At 47.0% G+C, this 27,334-nt stretch overlaps 2 protein-coding genes across 2 annotated transcripts in view; both read left to right on the top strand.

The window, feature by feature from the left end:
- The first annotated feature begins 8,084 nt into the window (after positions 1 to 8,084).
- The window catches only part of LOC143955622 (uncharacterized), a 280,961-nt gene continuing 261,711 nt past the window's right edge, over positions 8,085 to 27,334 (top strand). Inside the window, exon 1 of the mRNA XM_077465719.1 lies at positions 8,085 to 8,353. Coding sequence (XP_077321845.1) covers positions 8,320 to 8,353 — 34 coding nt within the window. The 5' untranslated portion in view covers positions 8,085 to 8,319. The remainder of the gene's footprint in view (positions 8,354 to 27,334) is intronic.
- On the top strand, positions 8,389 to 10,453 carry LOC143955920 (uncharacterized). The gene is made up of 2 exons (XM_077466044.1): positions 8,389 to 9,004; positions 9,112 to 10,453. The coding sequence occupies exons 1-2, from the start codon at positions 8,633 to 8,635 to the stop codon at positions 9,343 to 9,345; spliced, it is 606 nt and encodes a 201-aa protein (XP_077322170.1). The 5' UTR covers positions 8,389 to 8,632; the 3' UTR covers positions 9,346 to 10,453.

Raw genomic sequence — 27,334 nt, 5'->3', positions numbered from 1 at the left:
TAGTATTTTTTTTGTGTTATTTTATTTTATTTGTTTTTATTTTTTATAGTGCTGCTACATTGAATTTCTTATCTTTCCATGTATGTATGTCACAGTTTTAGCAGCTGCTTTATTTTATTTAGTTATTTTGTGTTTTTTTTGTTTCCAGCTCTGTAATTTCCATTTTTCCGTCTGTGCATTAGGTTGCTTACCACCTAATCGGGGGTGCAGGGGGTGCAGCAGCAGATGTTCTCTAGTATGGGAGAATGCTACTAACTCTAACTGAGCCCGCTGCCTGGTTTTCCGGGAGAGCATTGCGGATGCTGACTTTGTTGTGCTGCTAATGGGGAATGGAAAGGTATCGGCTGCCACCACTGGAGCCGGTGACAAGCCACGGGCCAACCTCTACTACATTTTAATAAAGAGGGACAATGTTGCATGCCTGGGTTACAGTTCAGATGCCTTTACCAGTGTACAGAGAATCTTTATCCTGAGCGCACCAACACCACATCTGGGCCCCAATGGGCTGGCCAGCGGGGAGAAAGGGTTCAATATAGACTGTCATTGCTGCATAACTTCTTTTAGGTAGAATTACCCTTGGTATAGTGTTTAAGGGTTCCCGTCTTTTCCACTCATTTGTTATAAACAATATATTATCTTTGTCATTCTTCACCTATTCGTAGTGTAATCACTGCTGTTTCCATTCTTTGGGCTACTGGGGTATATACACATTTGCAATAAATATTCCCTCTGTAGTAATATGACCAAACCAAAGTGACTCCATCTTGATGAGTATAAGTTTCTATAAATTTAAATTTAAGTCTCAGACTTGCACAAGCATTTATACTCTATATATATATATATATATATATATATATATTTATGGTGTGGAGCCCTCTGACCGATACGGTTAAGGATGACAAACAAGGTTAACATAAACTCGCTTACTTGAAATGGACCTGAAAGTGTGCCCTGGTCTGACGTACGGTATACCAAAATAAGGGGGCATACCTTAGATAGAAAGTGGGTGATAAATGAAATGAATATGAATGGAGTGAAATGAGTACTCTCATGAGGAGTATGATGCTTTGAGAAATGCCCTGAAAAAGGGGATGGGTGGGTGGGTATCGCGCACCGGAACCGACGAGGAAGACAGGCGGACGGGCTGGTTATATACTCCACCGGGCTCCTCCCATAATTTCAGGCCACCATACTGGCCTTTCTATTTATGGTGTGGAGCCCTCTGACCGATACGGATAAGGATGACAAACAAGGTTAACATAAACTCGCTTACTTGAAATGGACCTGAAAGTGTGCCCTGGTCTGACGTACGGTATACCAAAATAAGGGGGCAAAAACATTCAGGTAGGGGTTGCATTTTATTGATCCAAGTTTGTTACTGGGTGAGCTCGACAAAGGCCTGGGTCATCTCCGCTTGCGGATTGGGTATGTAGCGGGCGAAACAGGTGGACCTCCATCTGCCCAACTTCTTGATAATGTGAGTAGGACAGAGGTGAAGGATACCCGGGAGTATCCTGACACGTTCCACCGGGCAGCGTTCAGAGGTTTAGTGAGAAATGGCAGAAGAGGACTAACTCCTGGTTGATCAGCCAAAAAGGGCCGACAGGCGCGTGAGAATGGCGACCGGGTACCAGCGGTTGTTGGACTTATAGAGGTGTATGTCCGAACCCGAGCCAAGCTGCTGCGTCTTGGAGACTGCTAAGTGTAAGACGAAATGGTCTTCGTATCGGACCAGGTGGTGCTCGCACAGCATGCGTGCTGTGAGGCTACAACAAGTAAAACTCGCTTGGCCGTAAGAAGCCGTAGAAGGCCAGGTGTATGGCTGCTTGTAAATGACACTAATGTGGAGACCGAAAAGGTGAAGTGGCCAGGAAATCTGACATATTTCTAAACGTCTCCTGTGACGGCAGTCGTTTTGGTGCCGGCCATCGGCTGGCGCTTTCTGGATACCGCGCATAACAGCCCGAACGGCGTGGTAAAATAGGAAGGGTACGGTAGGGTCCTGGAGGGACGTGAAATGTTGTACACCGGTCAGGTATAGCCGGATCGTATTAAAGGATAACGCCAACTGCGAGTGGCAGTAGGCAATGAAGGCTATGACTTGCTTGACACGGGACGTCTCTGTACTGCGATACGTGATGAAGTTGGTTAAAGGCCCTCCAGGCTGATTGATAGGCTTTGAGGGTATTGCGGGAAAGGGAGCGATCAAATGAGTTGGGTAGCCGCTAGGAGGTGAGGGGCTAATCCAGGGTCAGTTGAGACCAGTCCGGGATAGCTGCTGACGTTAGTCCGGCTCCGGGTACCTGAACGAAAACGAGACAAGGTTAAAAGCGGGAGAGGGCGTCCGCTGCCTGATTGACTTTACCGGGGATAAAGGAAGAATGGATGTTGAACTGGAACAACAACAAGAGCTGGACCAGTCGACGTAGGAAGGACATAACCAACAGAGAGGGCGCCTTGGCGCAGCCAGGAATTGCCAGTAACTGGGGAGGCCAGGGAGCTGCGAGCCAGAGGTGGGCAAAAAACAGCCGCAAGCCCGTGGAGGTCGCTGCGTCGGTCATCACCTGGGGAGAAAGTGAAGACACGGAGGGAATGAACAGGGAGACGTCATTCCCAGACGATAGGAATTCCTCCCGCATAGCAAGGACTGCTATTGCCGCGGGAACCCGGCTGAGGACTTGCTCTGGATCCTGTGAGAGGGACAGTAAGACCAATAGGCGTGACACAAAGGCGCGACCCCTGAGGGATGATGTGCATAGCGACGCTCGACATGCCGTGAAGGGACTGTAGGTGTCTTTTGGATGACTAAACTGGGGAATATGCGAGGATATTTATATGTCCGTAAAGATGGCAGTTGTAATGGGCGAGCATTGGCCGATGGCTATGGGCTGATGCCTCTGGACGCCTCGTAGTGGGGATCTTGCTGTATGGGCCGTAACAACAGATGGCTCTCCGAGCATTGTAAGGATAAGAAATGTTGAACGCTGGCTAGAAATAGCCTGGGCGTGCTACAGGAAGAAGCCAGTCGCGTGTGTCAACATGATCCTGGTGCGGGACGGAAGTTGAACTCAACTGTCCCAAGGAAGAGAGGGACAGACAGGCAACAGTGAGTGGTTTGTAAGAAAAGCCACAGGAGACGAGTGGCCAATTAAGTGCTGCTTAAAATGACGTGTAGCCAGTTTGTGTGCCACTGAGAACGTGCTTGCCAACGAATGATTGCAAGAAGTTATGCTAAGTCGCGAGCCTTGGCATGACTAAAGGTTGTGTTTGAACGTGTGCTTGCGACAATTGCCCGGGAGTTTGTCACAGGAGACGTGTACGTGGTGACTGTGAGCAATTCGTGTTACCGCATGTGCACTGTGAAGACTGCGGGAGTTGTGCTTGCATGTATGTTTGGATGCGTGCTTGCGATGGTTGCAAGATGTTACCCAGGATGCGTGCTTGCCATGATTACAAGATGTTATGCTAGGACGCGTGCCTGCAACGATTGCAAGGATTTACAGTAGGCTTCATGGGTAGCCAGGCCGGAAAAGACAGAAGTCCATCCCGGTCCAACCACAAATCAAAATAATAAGGTATCACACCACCCGACACCCCAATTCTACGCCCGCAGCTGATCCAGAGGAAGGCAAAAAACCCCAACAGAGCATAGCCCAATTTGCTACAGTAGGGGAAAAAATTCCTTCCTGACCCCTCGAGAGGCAATCGGATTTTCCCTGGATCAACTATGCCTATAAGTATAAGTACCCTGTAATACAACGAACATTTAGGAAGGTATCCAGGCTTTCCCCAAAGCAACCTATTGAGCAGCCAGAAGTGCCTGCCAGCAATGATTGCCATAAGTTGTGCCTGGACATCGGCTTGCAATGATTGCAAGAGGCCTATGCTTGAATGCGTGCTTGCCATGATTGCAAGAGGTCTACGCTCGAATGCGTGCTTGCAATGATCGCTAGAGGTCTAGGCTCGAATGCGTGCTTGCAACGATTGAAAGAGGTCTATGCTCGAATGCGTGCTTGCAATGATTGCAAGAGGTTTATGCTCGAATGCGTGCTTGCAACGACTGCAAGAGGTCTATGCTCGAACGCGTGCTTGTAATGAGTGCAAGAGGTCTATGCTCGAATGCGTGCTTGTAACGAGTGCAAGAGGTCTAGGCTCGAATGCGTGCTCGCAACGACTGCAAGAGGACTACGCTCGAATGCGTGCTTGCAATGAGTGCGAGAGGTCTACAATGATTGCGATTAGTCTATCTCTGGATGCGTGCTTGCAACGATTGCAAGAAGTCTACGCTTGGATGTGTATTTACGATGATTGCACGAAGTCTACGTTTGTATGTGGAGAAACACAACGAAACACGCCTGAACGAAGCTGTGTTCTTCCCTTTTGAGGCAACTTTATAATGAAATGAGGCCGAGGAGCAAGGCCCCCCTGGTAGGCATCCAAACCTTGAAAAATCAACTGGACCCAAACCGGGGAGCGGCATGTGACAGTGAGATGAGAGAACCTGCCATGACAGAGATCCGGATCGCCATGCCACAACTTGCGACTGAGCACGAAACGGATTCTGGAGCATGTACTGAAATTAGGCCATTCCTGGGGCACGCCGAGACGAATTTGGTACACCGATGTGACTATTCGTACCGGAACGTGATAGGTGAAATGAAATCAAAACCCATGACAAAGACAAGAATCAGAGGACGAGCCCTTGAACCAAACGGATGAATCCTGTCCTTGGAGCATGTACTGAAATGAGGCCATTCCTGGGGCACGCCGGGGTGAATTTGGTACACAGATGTGACTATTCGTACCGGAACGTGATAGGTGAAAAGAAATGAAACCCATGACAAAGACAAGAATCAGAGGACGAGCCCTTGAACCAAACAGATGAATCCTGTCCTTGGAGCATGTACTGAAATGAGGCGTAACAACTGGGCGCACCGGAACGAATCGGTGCATAAATAAATGCAACAGGATTCGAATCGGAGCGTAATAAGTGACCGAAATGATATGCCATGACAGAGATAAGATTCAACGACTGGACTGATGGTTACAACAAAGAATCCGACTCTGGAGCATGTACTGAAATGAGGCGTAGCAGCTGGGCACACCAGAACAAATCGGTGCAAAAAGAATGCGACAGGATTCGAATTGGAGCGTAATAAGTGACAGAAATGATATCCCATGACAGAGACAAGATTCAACGACTGGACTGATGGTAACAATAAAGAATCCGACTCTGGAGCATGTACTGAAATGAGGCGTAGCAGCTGGGCACACCAGAACAAATCGGTGCAAAAAGAATGCGACAGGATTCGAATTGGAGTGTAATAAGTGACAGAAATGATATCCCATGACAGAGACAGGATTCAACGACTGGACTGTAGGTTACAAAGAATCCGTCTCTGGAGCATGTACCGAAATGAGGCGTAGCAGCTGGACACACCAAGACGAATCGGTGCATAGAAAAATGCGACAGGATTCGAATTGGAGCGTAATAAGTGACAGAAATGATATGTCATGACAAAGACAAGAATCAGGGATCGTGCGTGAACCTGCGAGTGATTCAGTCTCTGGAGCATGTACAGAAATGAGGCCAAACCCTGGGGCACTTCAAAGCGAATCGGTGCACCAGAGGTGCGACAGGATTCGCGCCGGAGCGCGACTAGTGACAGAAATGATTCGAAACGGAAGAAATGACTGGGACTGAAATGACTTGGAATGAGATGAAATAAAATACATAACATAACTGCATGAATGAAGAGATATATTCGAATTGAAGCAGACCAAGCGAAACGTGCGGACTGCTTGCCTTGTCGTAACAAGCAGACGGCTGTGAGTCGAATGATTCGACCGATACTAATAGAAATGCTCGGGCAGTCGAACGGTTTCGAATGCCGTACCTGCGAATGAATCGCCTGACGTGGTGTAATCGAACGTGTCGAAAGGTGATAACGACTACATCGAAAGTAGAAAACAGTGACATGCGTACGAGGGCCACAGAAAACATTCGATTTGAAAGCAGCGAGCGGCTCGTGAGCACAGGGAATGTTGACGGTACATCGAAATACATGAATTGAAAAGGGGGTGCCGAAGCCCTACCTGCGACAGCCAGCCCGACGTGTGACGATAAATTCGATGGGTACGACGCCACTCCGACGGCGAAACCGACGGACGCTGATGAACGAGAAGACGAGTTGTCAAGACGGGGACGAAAAATGCGGGAACTGACGAACAGGCTCACTGCGTCTGGTCTGGATAGTCGGCCCTTGATACCTGACGTATCAGGTATCGCGCACCGGAACCGACGAGGAAGACAGGCGGACGGGCTGGTTATATACTCCACCGGGCTCCTCCCATAATTTCAGGCCACCATACTGGCCTTTCTATATATATATATATATATATATACATTGTGGTTTGGCCTGTCTTCTCCTGTTCCTTGTTCCATGGGCCATGGATGATGGGACAGGGTGCATGACTTATGACTCATAACCAGATGGCCTGTTCACTCGTGTAACCTTATGCTGGATGTGTTTTAGGGGTCATAGATAACCACGTATTGCTGTCTTGTATAATCATATATATATATATATATATATATATATATATATATATATATGCCTTTACTAACCACTCCCCCCTCCCCTCTTTTGATTGGTAAATTGAACCAAGTATTAGCTGTACACACGCCCAATAAAAGGCAGACACGTTTTGAACTCACTTCTTGTATCACGTGTTCACTGAGTTGTCTCACGGTACCGGGGGGGCTTTCGGTGGTCTGCAATATTAACCCTTGGGTGGTCTGTCATGTACCTTTGAAACCCCTCCACCCTTTGGCCCAGATGTGTCAGAGAGCATGATGCTACCTGCAGGGCACAGGAAGAAGGAGACCAGAGAAATAGTGGCTCCTTTCACAGCTAGGTGCTACATTTCGATGAATAGAGATGTCACAAAGCTTGCACAAGCACAAGTATCAAGCAAATTTCTTCTAAGCAGTGCCACAAAAAAAAAAAAAATTAAGAACAAATCTACCGATCAAAGGTGCCAGAATCCCTGTCACTCATACCGAACATATCTATGGAAGTGAAGATGACCCCCATCTATAAGGATATACAGTACATATACACACAGCACAAGGCCGTGTTCACACTACGAGACGTTTCTCTGGGGGTTGCAGTTCCTCTGAGCTCCACAAGGTGGTGATCTCACTTTTACCAAGACAGGAAGTCTCTATGGAAGATAGGAAGTGATGTCAGGTATAAAAGGAGGTTCCAGGTGAGAGGTGAGTCGGGAGGAAGTAGAGAGGAGACATTGTTGGAAATGGCAGTAGAGGAGGTAATAATATCTTATTTTCTATTTACACCCAGTAACTCCCCCGTCATGTCCGTCCTCTTCCTCCATAGTCACTGTGACGTCTTTTATCTCCAGCAGATGATTATACACACATATATAGTGTGGGAACCTAGATTAAAGGGGTTGTAAACCCTTGAGGTTCTTCACTTCAATACATTCTATGCATTGAGGTGAAAAACCTCTTGTAGTGCACCAGAGCCCCCCTTTTACTTACCTGAGCCCGAATGTTCCTGCGCCAAGGACAAGCACACCCGCTCCAGGCGGTGTCTTGGGTCCTGATTGGATAGATTGATAGCAGTTCAGCTATCGGCTCCCGCTGCTGTCAATCAAATCCAATGATGTGGGAGCGGAGGGGGGCCGAGCCGAGTCCTGATGTCTATCAATAGACGCAAAAGAAGGACACGGGAGCGCAACTCGCATGAGTGCCCCGAGGGAGAGCGCTTCTCCGATGGGGCACTCAAGAAGAGGAGGAGCCAGGAGCACCACTAAGGGACCCCAGAAGAAGGGGTCCAACCAGAGTCAGAGAATCCTATGACCTCACACTTACTTCAGAGCTCCTCCTCCCAATGTCCCTCCAATCAGAGTAAGAGAATCTTATGACATCACATTGACCTCGCAGCTCCTCCTCCCAATGTCCCTCCATCCGGATTTAGAGAAGCAATGCTGGAGTTTTGGCCTGTGTTGTCTGTAATGACCCAAGATTTTATGTATGGGTAAATTATACCTCAGCGTGAAGTGAGGTTTTAGTAAAAATAAGACGAGGCCAATGAGGTGAGGAGGATTCTGGGAATAACATTTATTTTACTCTTTGTGTGTTTTCCTCCTGTGAAGTCTGGAGATCACATGACCATCACATTGCCTCCACCTCCCTCCCTGATAGAATAGAGAAATACAAAGAAGATTCTAGAAGTCACCAGAGAGATCATCGAGCTGCTGACAGGAGAGGAGAGCGGAGCCGGGAAGGACGTCATGATGGCCAATCAGCCGCCCCTCACATCACCGGGTAAGAGGAGACTTTATTGTAAAGGAGAGAGCAGTACGGAGGCTCCACCTAGATCCCCCATCATCTGATAAACACATAGAAACAATGTATTCAGTCAGTGTGTGTGTTTCCTACAGATGGATCCAGTAATGGGAACCCACCAGAGAGATGTCCCCGTCCTCTGTATTCCCGGGATTCCATACAGGGAGGTCACACCATCCCCCACCATCATCAGGTAGATGAGGAACAATCACTGATAGTATCATTAGGATCTGTACATTATCTGCATTGTTACCATTGATGTCATTTTTATTATATATTCAGAGTGGAAACCTGAGAGATCCTAAAGTTGAGGTTAAAGAAGAGATAAAAGAGGAGGATGATGAGGATGGGGGGATGGAGGAAGAACACAAAGATCTGTACCAGGACACCATGGAGGAGTCATCCAGCTACAGGAACCCACCAGAGAGATGTTGCGGTGATAATAATATTGTTGTAAAAGAAGAGTATAAAGAGGAGGATGAGGAGTATGGAGTGATGGAGGAGTTTTCAGAAGGACACAAGGATATGATGGAGCCACCAAATACCAGGAACCCACCAGAGAGATGTCCCCGTCCTCTGTATTCCCGGGATTCCACACAGGAAGATCAAACCATCCCCCACTATTACAAGGTTGGTGGGACGGAGAATCTAGAACATGGACTTGTGTAGATGATATGTGATGCGACAATATTAAAGCTTATATTTTTATGTTAATATTGAGCTTTCTCTTGGTTTAGAGTGGAGATCCAATGGATATAGAATTTGAGGTGAAATCAGAAGAAGAAGAGAGGTATGTGAGGGATGATCAGCAGTCTATGGAGGAGGATGGAATAACGGGGACATTTATAGAGGAGGACACTCCTACAGAGATCAGCACAGGTGGGTCATTAACGCTAAATACATTCCCTCCACCCATACTGCTCACTGATTGGTCCAGAGTAGGGCGGGGGCTGGGTGATATCAGCCTGTAATCCCCTTTAGGAAGGTGCCATCTTCAGTCCTGGGCTGTCTGGGTGGGGAAGGGTTAATGCCGATTCTGCATTTCCCTGGTCTTTTCTGGGATGTTCCCTCCGGCTTGTGTTACATACAAAAAAAAAGAAGGCTGATCTCATGAGAGAGCGAGAGATGGGACTGTATAGGAAGGCATTGAAAAGTCCACCTGAAGATTTCACTGAGTGCAGTCTCAGGAGATGGGAGGAGCGGTGTGGGACCTCTGCAACTTGTCTCAGTTAAGTAAATATTAAAGCCATTACTGATTCCTAAACACCAATAATATGAGTCCTCCTTATATAAACACTATGATCATTTAGTTGAAGTTCTAGCTGCAAACGATGTGATAATATAACATTAAACTACACAGGTGTAAATATGCAATTCTGTGCAACCAATAATTGTCAATAAGTAACAATACAAATGTATCACATATTCCACCATTTAGGTAATTCAATGATGTTAGGAAAATGGAAAAATAATAAAATACAATTGAAAAAAAAAAAAAAGAGTATAAAGTAAATAAATGGAAGATAATAAATATATATTGTGAATCTTCTATTCCACTTCTTTCTTTATCACCGCGTGTTTAATCGTGACATTTAAATCTTTAATTGACAGCGCTCCACTTGAATAATGTGCTCCACCACCTAATGTAAGGGGGGCCACTCACCAGATCCACCAGGACCCTCTCTGCTTAATTATTCTTTAATTAGTTAGACACTTGGCATCCACTTCTTAAGTCTTGGTTGTTCTCCCCCCATCCTCACTCTCTGACCTCTGGTGGGGCTCAGCCCCGCTGTTATTCATGACTAAATCATGGACTAAATAAGGAAGTGCGGGACTTCTTGTGTTGGGAAGATGGCAATGAGTGATAGAGGGGGAGGGGACACTCGTCCTATAATCCCCTCATCACTGTCACTCCTATAGAAGACAGTTCTCGTTGTTTCCTCACTCTCTGACTAAGGTCCATGAATAAAGAAATGATCTGGTAGGAGATCAGAGGACCCATTTACTAGTTACCTTGAGGGGGGAATTGTAAGATCCTCAGAGACAAAGCTGCCTGATGTGGGCGGTGTCCTGGTTTAGGGGAACCAATCAGCTGATGTCTAGTAATAATCTTTGTCTTTGTATTTTAGTAGATGGACGGGAGATGAGGAAAACCTCAGAGGATTGTCTCACTTTGTCTCCAGACTGTAAAGTAGAAGATGAGGACATCACACAGTATAGTCCAGGAGAAAACCCGACTACCTCAAATGTCCATCCGGCACCACACAGTGTAGATGGACCATCGTATTCCTCTTATCCTGAGGAACCTCAGACTGTGCGGGACGGTGCCGGACCATCGTATTCCTCTTATCCTGAGGAACCTCAGACTGTGCGGGACGGTGCCGGACCATCGTATTCCTCTTATCCCGAGGAACCTCAGACTGTGCGGGACGGTGCCGGACCATCGTATTCCTCTTATCCCGAGGAACCTCAGACTGTGCGGGACGGTGCCGGACCATCGTATTCCTCTTATCCCGAGGAACCTCAGACTGTGCGGGACGGTGCCGGACCATCGTATTCCTCATATCCCGAGGAACCTCAGACTGTGCGGGACGGTGCCGGACCATCGTATTCCTCTTATCCCGAGGAACCTCAGACTGTGCGGGACGGTGCCGGACCATCGTATTCCTCTTATCCCGAGGAACCTCAGACTGTGCGGGACGGTGCCGGACCATCGTATTCCTCTTATCCCGAGGAACCTCAGACTGTGCGGGACGGTGCCGGACCATCGTATTCCTCTTATCCCGAGGAACCTCAGACTGTGCGGGACGGTGCCGGACCATCGTATTCCTCTTATCCTGAGGAACCTCAGACTGTGAGGGATGGTGCTGCCTTTCTAACACATAAGAGGTTTTCCTGTCCTGAGTGCGGGAAGCATTTTCTATATAAATCCGCTCTTAATGAGCATATAAGATCTCACACAGGTGAGAAGCCGTATTTCTGTCCTGAGTGCGGGAAATGTTTTTCAAGGACAAGTAATCTTTACACACATCGGAGACTTCACACGGGGGAGAAGCTACATTCATGTTCTGAGTGCGGGAAATGTTTTGTACAAAAATCAGACCTTGTCATACATCAGAGATCTCACTCTGGGGAGAAGCCGTATTCCTGTCCTGAGTGTGGGAAATGTTTTTCACAGAGGTCCAATCTTTCCCACCATCAAAGATCACACACGGGGCAAAAGCCGCATTCCTGTCCAGAGTGTGGGAAATGTTTTTCAGTGAAGTTCAATCTTTACAAACATCAGAGATTGCACACAGGGGAGAAGCAATTTTCCTCTTCTGAGTATGCGAATTGTCCATCACAGAAGTCCTCTGTTTACAGTCATCTGAGATTGGACATGGAGGAGAATGAACTTTCCTGGTCTGAGTGAGGGAAATGTTCCTCACAGAAGTCCTGTCTTCCTGTACATCAGGGGTCCCACACAACCCTTAAGGTGTATTAGGAGAGGGAGGTCTGGAGGGGTCTGAGGAGGAGAGAGGAGGTTTGGAGGGGTCCGAGGAGAAGAAAAGAAACCTGGATGGGTCTGAGAAGGAGAGGGAGGGGTCTGAGGAGGAAAGAGGAGGTCTGGAGGGGTATGAGGAGGAGAGAGGGGGTCAGAGGGAGGTCTGGAGGGGTCTCAGGGAAAGAGAGGAGGCCTGGAGGGGTCTGAGAAGGAGAGAGGAGGTCTGGAGGGGTCTGAGGAGGAGAGGGAGGTCTGGAGGGGTCTCAGGGAAAGAGAGGAGGCCTGGAGGGGTCTGAGGAGGAGAAGGGAGGTCTGGAGGGGTCTGAGGAGGAGAGAGGAGGTCTGGAGGGGTCTGAGGAGGAGAGAGAGGAGGTCTGGAGGGGTCTGAGGAGGAGAGAGGAGGTCTGTAGGGGTCTGAGGAGGAGAGAGGAGATCTGTAGGGGTCTGAGGAGGAGAGAGGAGGTCTGGAGGGGTCAGAGGAGGTCTGGAGGGGTCAGAGGAGGAGAGAGGAGGTCTGGAGGGGTCAGAGGAGGAGAGAGGAGGTCTGGAGGGGTCAGAGGAGGAGAGAGGAGGTCTGGAGGGGTCAGAGGAGGAGAGAGGAGGTCTGGAGGGGTCAGAGGAGGAGAGAGAAGGTCTGGAGGGGTCTGAGGAGGAGAAAGGAGGTCTGGAGGAGTCTGAGGAGGAGAGAGGGGGTCTGAGGAGGAGAGGGAGATCTGGAGGGGTCTCAGGAAAAGAGAGGAGGCCTGTAGGGGTCTGAGGAGGAGAGGGGAGGTCTGGAGGGGCCTGAGGAGGAGCGGGGAGGTCTGGAGGGGTCTGAGGAGGAGAGGGGAGGTCTGGAGGGGCCTGAGGGGGAGCGAGGAGGTCTGGAGGGGTCTGAGGAGGAGAGAGGAGGTCTGTAGGGGTCAGAGGAGGAGAGAGCAGGCCTGGAGGGGTCTGAGGAGGAGAAAGGAGGTCTGGAGGAGTCTGAGGAGGAGAGAGGGGGTCTGAGGAGGAGAGGGAGATCTGGAGGGGTCTCAGGAAAAGAGAGGAGGCCTGTAGGGGTCTGAGGAGGAGAGGGGAGGTCTGGAGGGGCCTGAGGAGGAGCGGGGAGGTCTGGAGGGGTCTGAGGAGGAGAGGGGAGGTCTGGAGGGGCCTGAGGGGGAGCGAGGAGGTCTGGAGGGGTCTGAGGAGGAGAGAGGAGGTCTGTAGGGGTCAGAGGAGAAGAGAGCAGGCCTGGAGGGGTCTGATGAGGAGAAAGGAGGTCTGGAGGGGTCTGAGGAGGAGAGAGGGGGGTCTGAGGATGAGGGAGGGGTCTGAGGAGAAAGGAGGTCTGGAGGGGTCTGAGGAGGAGCGGGGAGGTCTGTAGGGGTCTGAGGAGGAGCGAGGAGGTCTGGAGGGGTCTGAGGAGGAGAGCGGAGGTCTGTAGGGGTCTGAGGAGGAGAGGGAGGTCTGGAGGGGTCAGAGGAGAAGAGAGCAGGCCTGGAGGGGTCTGAGGAGGAGAAAGGAGGTCTGGAGGGGTCTGAGGAGGAGAGAGGGGGTCTGAGGATGAGGGAGGGGTCTGAGGAGAAAGGAGGTCTGTAGGGGTCTGAGGAGGAGCGGGGAGGTCTGTAGGGGTCTGAGGAGGAGAGGGAGATCTGGAGGGGTCTGAGGAGGAGAAAGGAGGCCTGGAGGGGTCTGAGGAGGAGAAAGGAGGCCTGGAGGGGTCTGAGGAGGAGAAAGGAGGTCTGGAGGGGTCTGAGGAGGTCTGGAGAGGTCTGAGGAGGAGAGGAAGGGTCTGAGGAGGAGAGAGGAGGTCTGGAGGGGTCTGAGGATAAGAGAGCAGATCTGGGAGGGGGCTGAAGAGGAGAGGGGATCTTGGGGGGGGGGGGTCTGATGAGGAGAGTGGAGCTCTGGGACTGACTTCCCCCCCTTGTACTCAAAGATCATCTGGAATTTAGAGGCATCTTCTTCCCCTCTCCGGTCATATGACAAGGGGAGAGAGGACGAAGGGCAGCCACTCTTCAGAAGCACTATGCTGACACTGAGCTGAGTTCTCAGTCTCAGCACCGGGTCGCTATCGCCACCTGTGAGGGACGGTGCCGGACCATCGTATTCCTCTTATCCTGAGGAACCTCAGACTGTGAGGGACGGTGCCCGGAGCATCGTATTCCTCTTATCCCGAGGAACCCTAGTACTTCAGGGTTAGTGAAGGCAATTTTTTTCAATTAAAATAAAAAGCATGTTATACTTACTTGCTCTGTGCAATGGCTCCGATCCTCCTCTTCACGAGTTCCCCGGTGGCCATCTCGGCTCCTCCTCTTCTTCTGGGGCTGAAGTGGTTAAACCAGTCTTTCCAGCCAAGACATGCTGCACACCTAAAGGTCCAGAGAAACAAAATAAAATAATTGTATATAAAACAGACGGGGATCTCCACTTCCCTTTGAGAACATCTAATGGGACAAAACGCATAGGGGAAGAGCTTTGGATGGAATACACCCACACCCAAAGTGACTCCCGTCACAGTGACACTTGGCGGAAACACTTGTAGGGCTGGTGCTGGGGAACGATAGGACAATCAGTGGAAGGTGACCAAGCCTTGATATGCTGCCCGACCTTCCATGGCTCAGAGAGGAGCCTTAAGAAGTCCTGGATGATTGTCGCTCAGTGAGGAGCCTTAAGAAGTCCTGGATGATTGTCACTCAGTGAGGAGCCTTAAGAAGTCCTGGATGATTGTCGCTCAGTGAGGAGCCTTAAGAAGTCCTGGATGATTGTCGCTCAGTGAGGAGCCTTAAGAAGTCCTGGATGATTGTCGCTCAGTGAGGAGCCTTAAGAAGCCCTGGATGATTGTCGATCAGTGAGGAGCCTTAAGAAGTCCTGGATGATTGTCACTCAGTGAGGAGCCTTAAGAAGTCCTGGATGATTGTCACTCAGTGAGGAGCCTTAAGAAGTCCTGGATGATTGTCACTCAGTGAGGAGCCTTAAGAAGTCCTGGATGATTGTCACTCAGTGAGGAGCCTTAAGAAGTCCTGGATGATTGTCACTCAGTGAGGAGCCTTAAGAAGCCCTGGATAATTGTCGCTCAGTGAGGAGCCTTAAGAAGTCCTGGATGATTGTCGCTCAGTGAGGAGCCTTAAGAAGTCCTGGATGATTGTCGCTCAGTGAGGAGCCTTAAGAAGTCCTGGATGATTGTCGCTCAGTGAGGAGCCTTAAGAAGTCCTGGATGATTGTCGCTCAGTGAGGAGCCTTAAGAAGCCCTGGATGATTGTCGATCAGTGAGGAGCCTTAAGAAGTCCTGGATGATTGTCACTCAGTGAGGAGCCTTAAGAAGTCCTGGATGATTGTCACTCAGTGAGGAGCCTTAAGAAGTCCTGGATGATTGTCGATCAGTGAGGAGCCTTAAGAAGTCCTGGATGATTGTCACTCAGTGAGGAGCCTTAAGAAGTCCTGGATGATTGTCACTCAGTGAGGAGCCTTAAGAAGTCCTGGATGATTGTCACTCAGTGAGGAGCCTTAAGAAGTCCTGGATGATTGTCACTCAGTGAGGAGCCTTAAGAAGTCCTGGATGATTGTCTCTCAGTGAGGAGCCTTAAGAAGTTCTGGATGATTGTTGCTCAGTGAGGAGCCTTAAGAAGTCCTGGATTATTATCGCTCAGTGAGGAGCCTTAAGAAGCCCTGGATGATTGTCGCTCAGTGAGGAGCCTTAAGAAGCCCTGGATGATTGTCACTCAGTGAGGAGCCTTAAGAAGTCCTGGATGATTGTCACTCAGTGAGGAGCCTTAAGAAGTCCTGGATGGTTGTCGCCCAGTGAGGAGCCTTAAGAAGTCCTGGATGATTGTCGCTCAGTGAGGAGCCTTAAGAAGTTCTGGATGATTGTTGCTCAGTGAGGAGCCTTAAGAAGCCCTGGATGATTGTCACTCAGTGAGGAGCCTTAAGAAGTCCTGGATGGTTGTCGCCCAGTGAGGAGCCTTAAGAAGTTCTGGATGATTGTTGCTCAGTGAGGAGCCTTAAGAAGCCCTGGATGGTTGTCGCCCAGTAAGGAGCCTTAAGAAGTTCTGGATGATTGTTGCTCAGTGAGGAGCCTTAAGAAGCCCTGGATGATTGTCGCTCAGTGAGGAGCCTTAAAGGGTTACTGAAGGCAATTCTTTTGAATTAAAAGTGATCAGCCTTCGCGCCGCTAAGTGGTAATAAGTGACTAGAGTGGAACAAAATCCAAAATCAGATATAATGACACACAGATGCTGAGAACAAGAGCCTGAGTGATATAAAGTGCAAATGCTAACTAAAAAATGCAGCAGGACAAAATAGTGAACACAAACTATCAAATAATGAATATAAAGGGGTGGGTCCTGCGCAAATCGTGCCACTCAAATAGAATACACAAATTCAAAATAATATAAATATGTGCATACATACAATGCCGTGAAAAAAATATAGTCCAAAAAACAGCACGCATAAAAATATATAAAAAATATATAAAAAAATGGAAAAAGGTTTAATGATAGAACAATAATAAAATGTCCGCTACTCAAGGCTCCCAGAACTCTCACCTTTAAACGAAGTGAATAAGCAAATCAAACAAACTCCAGGATTCTCTTATTTCATTCATAAATGATAAATAATAGCCATCAGGAAATCCAAAGGAGGGATGTAATGATACAATTCCGCCACTAGAGGGCCAGTCCCAGCTTACAGAATAGGTGATATGGGTCTTCACTTCTATTCCACAGTGTATGGCTCAAAATAAGAGAGAGGAGGGGGAGAGAGAGAAACAGGAGACTTCCATAGTGTAGTAGTTTAAAAAAACGGCAGGTAAATTTATTAAAAAGCAGTAAAGACTCTAACATTTTAATTGCAAAAACAAGCACAATCAGGAAGAGGGTATAATGACAACTTCCTCCCTTCCTTGTGTATTCTATTTGAGTGGCACGATTTGCGCAGGACCCACCCCTTTATATTAATTCTTTTGAATTAAAATAAAAAACATATTATACTTACCTGTGCAATGGTTCCGATCCTCCTCTTCACAGGTTCCCGGTGGCCATCTCGGCTCCGCCTCTTCTTCTGGGGCTGAAGTGGTTAAACCAGTCTTTCCAGCCAAGATATGCTGCACACCTAAAGGTCCAGAGAAACAAAATAAAATAATTGTATATAAAACATACGGAGATCTCCACTTCCCTTTGAGAACATCTAATGGGACAAAACGCATAGGGGAAGAGCTTTGCATGGAATACACCCACACCCAAAGTGACTCCCGTCACAGTGACACTTGGAGCAAACACTTGTAGGGCTGGTGCTGGGGAACGATAGGGCAATCAGTGGAAGTACGCTCCCCGTGACAGTGTATATTGCCTACCGGTATCGAGATAGTCGTTTTTTCCCCCCTTCTTTGGCGGAGGCTAGTTTTAGGAACTGTCTCAATCTCCCATTTACATTTTTGTTAATTAAAAAAAAAAAAAAAAATTACCTTTACAATCACTTTAAACCCGTCTTTCCAGTCAAGAGATGCTGTACACCTAAAGTTCCTGATAAACAGCGTAAAATAATTATATATAAGAAGGAGGGAGGTCTCCACTTCTATTTTGAGAACGTCTACAGGAACAAAACGCGTAGGGGCAGAGCTTTCGGCCTTGACATCCTTATGCATGCGTGCCAGGATGGGCAGCACCGTGTATTGTACTTACGATTCAATACATGCCCTTTGTGAGTACATGGAGATTTAATAAACTAGCAGTTTTATGGATCCTCTTCATATTTGTGGTAACACGGGGCTTCTTCTGAGAATGTGACCTTGTGTCGGATCCCCCTTTTTGGCAGCCAATAAACCATTGCATTCTCGGAAGCTGAGTTGTGTATGGGGTGGCTTGATCCTGTGACCGCTGGGCTGAACCGAATTTTAGACATCTTCAGTTTCGGGGGGGATTGCTAGCATTTGTAGTCCACGTTTTTACAAGGACTTATTTACTTCACAGTTGTGGTTGCAGTGGGTGGTTTTGCATGGTTTGTGTGACTGGGGAGCTTTGGGAAGAGAGAGGAGTTGTGCTAGAAAGTGGGAAAAGGAATCTAATTAGTGCTGGGAGGAGGGATATGGGGAAGATGATTTGTACTAGAAGTGGGGAAAATATTTATGCTTGGAGGGGGAAGATTTGTGCTAGAAGTGGGATGGGGGGGGGGGGGTTTTGGAGATGAATTGGGTGGGGGAGGATATCTACTGGAATGGAGGATTGTGTTGGGAGAGAGAATTGGGGGAGAGGATTTATTCAGGGAGGGAGAGTGGGGGAGAAGAGATTTGTGCTTTGAGCAGCAGATGATTTCTGTTAAGAGGGGTAAATTGAGAGGGGTGAGGATAAGTGCTGGGACAAGGAAGAAGGGGGGATTATGCTGGGGCGGGGTGGGATTTGGGGAGGGTGGAGGAGGACTTGTGCTGAGGACCGGGGAAGATAATTTGTGTTGGGAGGGGGTTTTGTGTAGATTAGTGCTATTCTATTGTGGAGGGGAAGAAGTGGGGATTCTTGCTGAGAGGGTTAAGTGTGTGTGTGTGTGTGTGTGGGGGGGGGGGGGGGGGTGTACTCTATTCATGCACTTCATGCTACACATCCCTGACTCCTGCACTCTTTTTGCTTTGTACTCCTGATTCCTATTACACACTCCCATCCCCTGCATTCTGTACATTACACACTCCCATCCCCTGCATTCTGTACATTACACACTCCCATCCCCTGCATTCTGTAAATTACACACTCCTTTCCCCAGCATTCTGTACATTACACACTCCTTTCCCCAGCATTCTGTACATTACACACTCCCATCCCCTACATTCTGTACATTACACACTCCCATCTCCTGCATTCTGTACATTACACACTCTCGTCCCCTGCATTCTGTACATTACACACTCCCATCCCCTGCATTCTGTACATTACACACTCCCATCCCCTGCATTCTGTACATTACACACTCTCATCCCCTGCATTCTGTACATTACACACTCCCATCCCCTGCATTCTGTACATTACACACTCCCATCCCCTGCATTCTGTACATTACACACTCTCATCCCCTGCATTCTGTAAATTACACACTCCTGTCCCCTGCATTCTGTACATTACACACTCCTGTCCCCTGCATTCTGTACATTACACACTCCCATCCCCTGCATTCTGTACATTACACACTCTCATCCCCTGCATTCTGTACATTACACACTCCTGTCCCCTGCATTCTGTACATTACACACTCCCATCCCCTGCATTCTGTAAATTACACACTCCTTTCCCCAGCATTCTGTACATTACACACTCCTGTCCCCTGCATTCTGTACATTACACACTCCCGTCCCCTGCATTCTATACATTACACACTCCCATCTCCTGCATTCTGTACATTACACACTCCTGTCCCCTGCATTCTGTACATTACACATTCCCATCCCCTGCATTCTGTACATTACACACTCCCATCCCCTGCATTCTGTACATTACACACTCCCATCCCCTGCATTCTGTAAATTACACACTCCTGTCCCCTGCATTCTGTACATTACACACTCCTGTCCCCTGCATTCTGTACATTACACACTCCTATCCTCTGCATTCTGTACATTACACACTCCTGTCCCCTACATTCTGTACATTACACACTCTCATCCCCTGCATTCTGTATATTACACACTCTCGTCCCCTGCATTCTGTACATTACACACTCCTGTCCCCTGCATTCTGTACATTACACACTCCCGTCCCCTGCATTCTGTACATTACACACTCCCGTCCCCTGCATTCTGTACATTACACACTCCTGTCCCCTGCATTCTGTAAATTACACACTCCCATCCCCTGCATTCTGTACATTACACACTCCCGTCCCCTGCATTCTATACATTACACACTCCCATCTCCTGCATTCTGTACATTACACACTCTCGTCCCCTGCATTCTGTACATTAAACACTTCCATCCCCTACATTCTGTACATTACACACTCCCATCCCCTGCATTCTGTAAATTACACACTCCTGTCCCCTGCATTCTGTACATTACACACTCCTGTCCCCTGCATTCTGTACATTACACACTCTCGTCCCCTGCATTCTGTACATTAAACACTTCCATCCCCTGCATTCTGTACATTACACACTCCCATCCCCTGCATTCTGTAAATTACACCCTCCTTTCCCCAGCATTCTGTACATTACACACTCCTGTCCCCTGCATTCTGTACATTACACACTCCTGTCCCCTGCATTCTGTACATTACACACTCCCGTCCCCTGCATTCTGTACATTACACACTCCTGTCCCCTGCATTCTGTAAATTACACACTCACGTCCTCTGCATTCTGTACATTACACACTCCTGTCCCCTGCATTCTGTACATTACACACTCCTGTCCCCTGCATTCTGTACATTACACACTCCTGTCCCCTGCATTCTGTACATTACACACTCCTGTCCCCTGCATTCTGTACATTACACACTCCCGTCCCCTGCATTCTGTACATTACACACTCCTGTCCCCTGCATTCTGTAAATTACACACTCCCATCCCCTGCATTCTGTACATTACACACTCCCGTCCCCTGCATTCTATACATTACACACTCCCATCTCCTGCATTCTGTACATTACACACTCCTGTCCCCTACATTCTGTACATTACACACTCCTGTCCTCTGCATTCTGTACATCACACACTCCTTTCCCCAGTATTCTGTACATTACACACTCCTGTCCCCTGCATTCTGTACATCACACACTCCTTTCCCCAGCATTCTGTACATTACACACTCCTGTCCCCTGCATTCTGTACATTACACACTCCTGTCCCCTGCATTCTGTACATTACACACTCCTGTCCCCTGCATTCTGTACATTACACACTCCCGTCCCCTGCATTCTGTACATTACACACTCTCATCCCCTGCATTCTGTACATTACACACTCCTGTCCCCTGCATTCTGTACATTACACACTCCTGTCCCCTGCATTCTGTACATTACACACTCCCATCCCCTGCATTCTGTAAATTACACACTCCCTTCCCCAGCATTCTGTACATTACACACTCCTGTCCCCTGCATTCTGTACATTACACACTCCCGTCTCCTGCATTCTGTACATTAAACACTTCCATCCCCTGCATTCTGTACATTACACACTCCTGTCCCCTGCATTCTGTACATCACACACTCCTTTCCCCAGCATTCTGTACATTACACACTCCTGTCCTCTGCATTCTGTACATTACACACTCCTGTCCTCTGCATTCTGTACATTACACACTCCTGTCCCCTGCACCTGGAAAAGCGGACATCGTTTTTTTAATTCTTTTATTTTAGCCTTTCCTGTCTAGAGGAGAAATGTGGGTACTTATAGACCCCCAATGTCTCTATAAAGAGGACCTTATGCACTATTCCTATTACATGGGATGTATACATTCCTTGTAATAGGAATAAAAGTGATCCCAAAAAAATATATATGTATAAAAGCGAAAGTGAAAAAAATAATAATAATCATTTTTTTTTCCCATTTCAATTTTTTATTTTATTTAAGGAACATTTCATAATATCACAGTCAACAAAAAGGGAGATCATCACAAAACAATAATAATTTGATTTATTATCAAAGTATTTATTACCTATTCTTTTCTTAGTCATCTCGACTCTTTCCCTCTGGTCTTGTATGTCCCGTACTCTGATCCCCTATTTGGGCTCCCTCATACAGACTGCATTTCGAAACCCCCCACGTAAATGTTCTTCACCAACACCCCCTTACTTCCCCAAAAAAAGAGGATAGTATAGTACCTTTCCTCATAATAATAATAATAATGTCTCTCCTCCTCCCCCTTGTCCCTTCCCGCCATCACCCACGTACGGTAATACATGTCGTCCCAGAGTACCAATGTCTAAAGGGTGTAGTTCCCTCAACCCTCAACAACGAGAGTCTCTCCCTCTGATAAAGAGGTTCCAGAGAGGCCATACGTATCTCTCTATATTTCTCTTGTTTCTGCCTTCCTGTCCTCACCAGGTTCTCTAACCGGTTCAGCTCTTCCACCTACCTAAGCCACATACCCACCAAAGGTGGTTGTGTCTTCTTCCATCTAAGCGGGATACAGGATCTTGCTGCATTTAAAAGAGGAGTTCTTATATGTCTTTTAACGGGTATTTTATGGTCGTGCAACAGAAAAAAAAAAAGTTTGGGTCCTCCAGAACCACAAGGTCACAAAACTTTTGGGTGATCCTTCTGATCTCCCTCCAGTAACTCCTAATTTCATTACATGACCAAAAAATGCGTGAAGCCTCGTAAACACGATCGTACTTTCCCCCAACAAAGCCGTTGAATTTTGTCCGAAGGGTTTTGGCTCAAACTTGTCTTGCATACACACGGTCACACAAATGTTGGCCAACAATTACGTACTAAACGTGCTACGTGGTTTTTCAGCTCTTTAGCGCCACCCTTTGGGCTCCTTCTGCTAATTTCTAGACATGTGCAAAAGGAAAAAATTCATTTAGTTTCGTTTCGTTTAATTTCGTTTTAGTTATATTCGTTAAATTAGTTAAATTTTTTTCGGATTTCGTTTAGTTTTCTACTGAATTCGAAAAATCGGTCGCATTCGAAAAATATTTCAACCAAATTCGAAAATATTTCTACCGGATTCGAAATTATTTCAACCGCATTTGAAACTATTTCAACCGGATTCGAAAATATTTTGCGACCCGAATTTAGGGCCATGTATCTCGGGGTCACTTGGTGCTAGAAACCCCAAATTTGGATATGTTGTAGTGCTAGTTTCATACCAAATTTGGTGTTTCTAGCTATAAGTGACCCCGAGATACGTGGCCCCAAATTCGGGTCGCAAAATGTCATTCTCTGCTGCAGAAAAATGCTTGATATTTTGCGACCCGAATTTGGGGCCACGTAACTCGGGGTTACTTGGAGCTAGAAACCTCAAATTTGGTGAGGTTGTAGTGCTAGTTCTACTGTGTTTGCATACCAAATTTGGGGTTTCTAGCTACAAGTGGCCCAGAGATACGTGGCCCCAAATTCGGGTCACAAAATGTAATTTTTCGAATTTGATATTTCAACCGCATTTGAAACTATTTCAACCGGATTCGAAAATATTTTGCGACCCGACTTTAGGGCCATGTATCTCAGGGTCACTTGGTGCTAGAAACCCCAAATTTGAAGAGATTGTAGTGCTAGTTCTACTGTGTTTGCATACCAAATTTGGGGTTTCTAGCTACAAGTGGCCCCGAGATACGTGGCCCCAAATTCGGGTCACAAAATGTCATTTTTCGAATTTGATATTTCAACCGCATTTGAAACTATTTCAACCGGATTCGAAAATATTTTGCGACCCGACTTTAGGGCCATGTATCTCAGGGTCACGTGGTGCTAGAAACCCCAAATTTGGACGAAACACGTCGGGCTTGGCTTTCTGCTTTCAACATTGCCTTTCCTTTTTACTCTGTGATCACAGTTTTTATTCTTACCGATTGTATGTTGGTTTTTATAATTTAAAAAAAAAACACTTTTTAGGAGGGAGAGATTGACCTATGACTTCCGCATTGCGCGGGATCTTCTCCTTCCTTCCGGTAATACGGTAATGTGGGCTCTCAAGGTTTCACTATGAAAGATAGAGGTTAAATCGCCCCGTCCAGTAAACATTTTCATGAGGTAGGGCCCCAGAGTTTATAATAGTATACAGTGAAGCCATCTGGGCCCGGTGCTTTACCAGGCTTTGATGAGTTTCTGTAATTCCTCTAAGGCAGTGGTCTCCAAACTGCGGCCCGTGGGCTGGATGTGGCCCTTTGCCTGCCTTTATCCGGCCCGTGGGGCACTATTCCTTCCACTGATACAAGGCACTATATCTCCCACTGACACCAACAATGGGGCACTATCCCATCCACTGACATCATCGTTGGGGCACAATTCTTCGCACTGACACCAATGATGGGCATTATTCTTGATGGGGCACTACTAATCCCACTGATACCAAAGATGGGGCACCATTCCTCTCACTGACACTAACAATGGAAACTATTCTTCCCACTAATACCAATGATAGGGCACCATTCATCCCACTGATACCAAGGATGGGACACCATTCCTCCCACTGACACCAAGGATGGGGCACCATTCCTCCCCCTGACACCAAGGATGGGGCACCATTCCTCCCACTGATACCAACAATGGAAATTATTCTTCCCACTAATACCAATGATAGGGCACCATTCCTCCCACTGACACCAAGGATGGGGCACTTTTCCTTCCACTGATACAAGGCACTATATCTCCCACTGACACCAACAATGGGGCACTATCCCATCCACCGACATCATCGTTGGGGCACAATTCTTCGCACTGACACCAATGATGGGGATTATTCTTGATGGGGCACTACTACTACCACTGATACCAATGATAGGGCACCATTCCTCCCACTGATACCAAAGATGGGGCACCATTCCTCCCACTGACACCAACAATGGAAATGATTCTTACCACTAATACCAATGATAGGGCACCATTCCTCCCACTGATACTAAGGATGGGGCACTATTCCTTCCACTGATACAAGGCACTATATCTCCCACTGACAGCAACAATGGGGCACTATCCCATCCACTGACATCATCGTTGGGGCACAATTCTTCGCACTGACACCAATGATGGGGATTATTCTTGATGGGGCACTACTACTACCACTGATACACAGGATGGGACACTATTCCTCCCACTGATACCAAAGATGGGGCACCATTCCTCCCACTGACACTAACAATGGAAATTATTCTTCCCACTAATACCAATGATGAGGCACTGTTTCTCCTCCTACCGTCTACAGGAGGATTAAAACATAAACCGCATTAAAACATAAAAAAACAGCCGGCAAGCTAAAAAAAAAAACAGCAACACCCATACTTCCGGGGTCACGGGGGGGGGGGGGGGAAGTAATGACATCAGTGTGTAGCACCGTCCTACGTGTTTCGTCATATGTGACGTCTTCCTTTGGCTCTCCCCTCTCTTTTTTTTGGTGAAGGTGGAAGGAACCTGGATCTTCTCACGCCATTGGAATTATCATCATTTCAGACAAATTTTTCCTGCTATATGAACTTAATTGTAATTTTTTGCCGATGAAGAGTTTTTCATATAGACTTTTACATACAGACTTTCTGATTTTTATTTTTCACTTATTGTTTTTTTCACTTAGAAATTATTTCACTAAAACTTTCACACCAGCTGTTGCTGGGAAGAGTCCAAAAGTAAAAAGTCTATGACCAGGGAAGATCCAAGTGCTTTCTGTGTCGGTATCCATGCTTATACACACTTCACTGGTGGGGTAGGGCATCTGGTCTTTAGATGGGTGACCCCCCCCCATTTGGCTGCTGTATTCACCACCTGCTCTGCCACCATTAGGCAGCTGTGTAGCTATGTAGCCATTTAGCTATTATGTTGAATCAAGGGCGTTCGGTGAACCTCTCCGGCCCGAGGGGTGTCAGCCACTGTGGGCCGTTTTGGGCGTGGGCCGTTTATGGAGCCGGCGTGGATCAGGAGCTGAGCTGCCTTGAGTCCTCACCCGTCCATTGCTAGGCCACTCCCCTCTCCAATTTTAAGTGCCCCCCCGTACCCGTGTGCTCGCACGCATACATCGGTCGCGTCCCCTACATATGTAAACAGCGGTCAAACCACACATGTGAGGTATCGCCGCGATCGTAAGAGCGAGAGCAATAATTCTTGCACTAGACCTCCTCTGGAACTCTAAACAGGTAACCGCTAAAATTTTTTAAAGCATAGCCTATGGAGATTTTTAAAATAACGACGTTACGGCGCCATTCCACGAGTGTGCGCAATTTTAAAGCGTGACGTGTTAGGTATTTAATCATTATTCACATTATACAAACAAAAAAAAAAAAAAAAACAAATCGGGCTAACTTTAGTGGGTTTTTTTTTGTTTTTTTATTCGTAAAATATTTTTTTCCCCCCCCAAAAAAAGCGTTTGAAAAATTGCTGCGCAAAAACCGTGCGACATAAGAAGTTGCAACGACCGCCGTTTTTATTCCCTAGGGTCTCTGCTTAAAAAAAAAACCCATATATAATGTTTGGGGGTTCTAGATTTTCTAGAAAAAAATAAATTATGATTTTTACATGTAGGAGAGGAGTGCCAGAATAGGCTTGGGCTGAAAGTGGTTAAATAAACGTCTCCTGACATTTAGGGGGTCTATTTAAAAAAAAAAAAAATGGCAGGGCCCAATGAAAGCGCGCGTGGAGATGGAGCTAATGCCTATGATACTTAGTGCCATATAATAGCCAAATGCAGTTTCCTCTGTATTACATTAATAGTTGGTATAATGAAGTAAAAAAGATGTAGCTGGATAGCCGCACTCGGAGTGCGGCTATCCAGCTACATCTTTTCAACTTCAGTTCCTGTTGCAAACAGAGCCAGCACCCTGTGGGATTGTGGAGACAGCTGTTTTGGGAGAAGTTATTACCTTAGAGCGGTAATTCTTTGTAATGGTTGGTATAATATTGCTGGTTTCATTATCTTATGTCCTTTAATGTGACGAGCATTCGCCCAGCTGTGCCAAATTCTGCCCGTATTTTCATTATCACAGCAATTTCCTATGACCGTCATCTCAATTATGGGGCAATAATGCGGTATTAATACTGCAGTGCCACATTATTGCCACTAGACGGAGCCAATGATCATAGGAAATTACTGAAATAAAATATGACCAATACCGGTCACGGCTGGAGGGATGCGCGTCACATTTGTTCTGGAATTTTATTGATAGGCGACTCCTATCCTCATATTGATTAGCGGTTCCAAACAAATAACTACTGCAGTAGGGAACAGACACAAAAGATACGCTCCGCATCTTCCCAAATAACTCTTCTGTTTTATTATAACAGGTTTTTATACACATGATTACGTAGCTGTCACATTAATATTACAATTGTACTTTTATGGTAACAAGGGGCGTAACATAGGCAGGCTAATTCTAATACAAGGGGCGTAACATAGGCAGGCTAATTCTAATACAAGGGGCGTAACATAGGCAGGCTAATTCTAATACAAGGGGCGTAACACAGGCAGGCTAATTCTAATACAAGGGGCGTAACATAGGCAGGCTAATTCTAATACAAGGGGCGTAACATAGGCAGGCTAATTCTAATACAAGGGGCGTAACATAGGCAGGCTAATTCTAATCAGGACTGGAAAGAATGCAAAACATGTAATAAAAACATTATTAGTGCCGTGTGCAATACATACAAAATACAATACAATTCTATACACAACTCACACATTTCCTTTACACATTCATTCTACAAAAGGTTTTAGAAACAGACCTGTAAGTTTTTGTGAAAGCTCCATACCACAAAATGTACCCAGCCAATGAGAGGAAATTACTCCATTTTTATTTTAAAGCCCAAGAGGACAGCTTTTTAAGCGGTGGGGTTAACGCGTTTCGTCCTGGAAGACGACTTGAGAAAACAGACCTCTTGCAAGAGAAAAATA

Source organism: Lithobates pipiens, unplaced genomic scaffold, assembly GCF_037356315.1.
Source record: "Lithobates pipiens isolate NorthernLeopardFrog02 unplaced genomic scaffold, aLitPip1_a1.2 Scaffold_35, whole genome shotgun sequence".
NCBI lineage: Eukaryota > Metazoa > Chordata > Amphibia > Anura > Ranidae > Lithobates > Lithobates pipiens.
Note: the sequence above shows the minus strand (reverse complement) of the source record. Positions and strands in the feature narration are given on the sequence as shown.

Coding starts and splice junctions, on each gene's coding strand:
- LOC143955920 (XM_077466044.1), top strand. CDS start 8,633: ATGTCATTTTTATTATATATTCAGAGTGGAAACCTGAGAGATCCTAAA. Junction 9,005..9,111: donor CCATCCCCCACTATTACAAG/GTTGGTGGGACG, acceptor CTCTTGGTTTAG/AGTGGAGATCCAATGGATAT.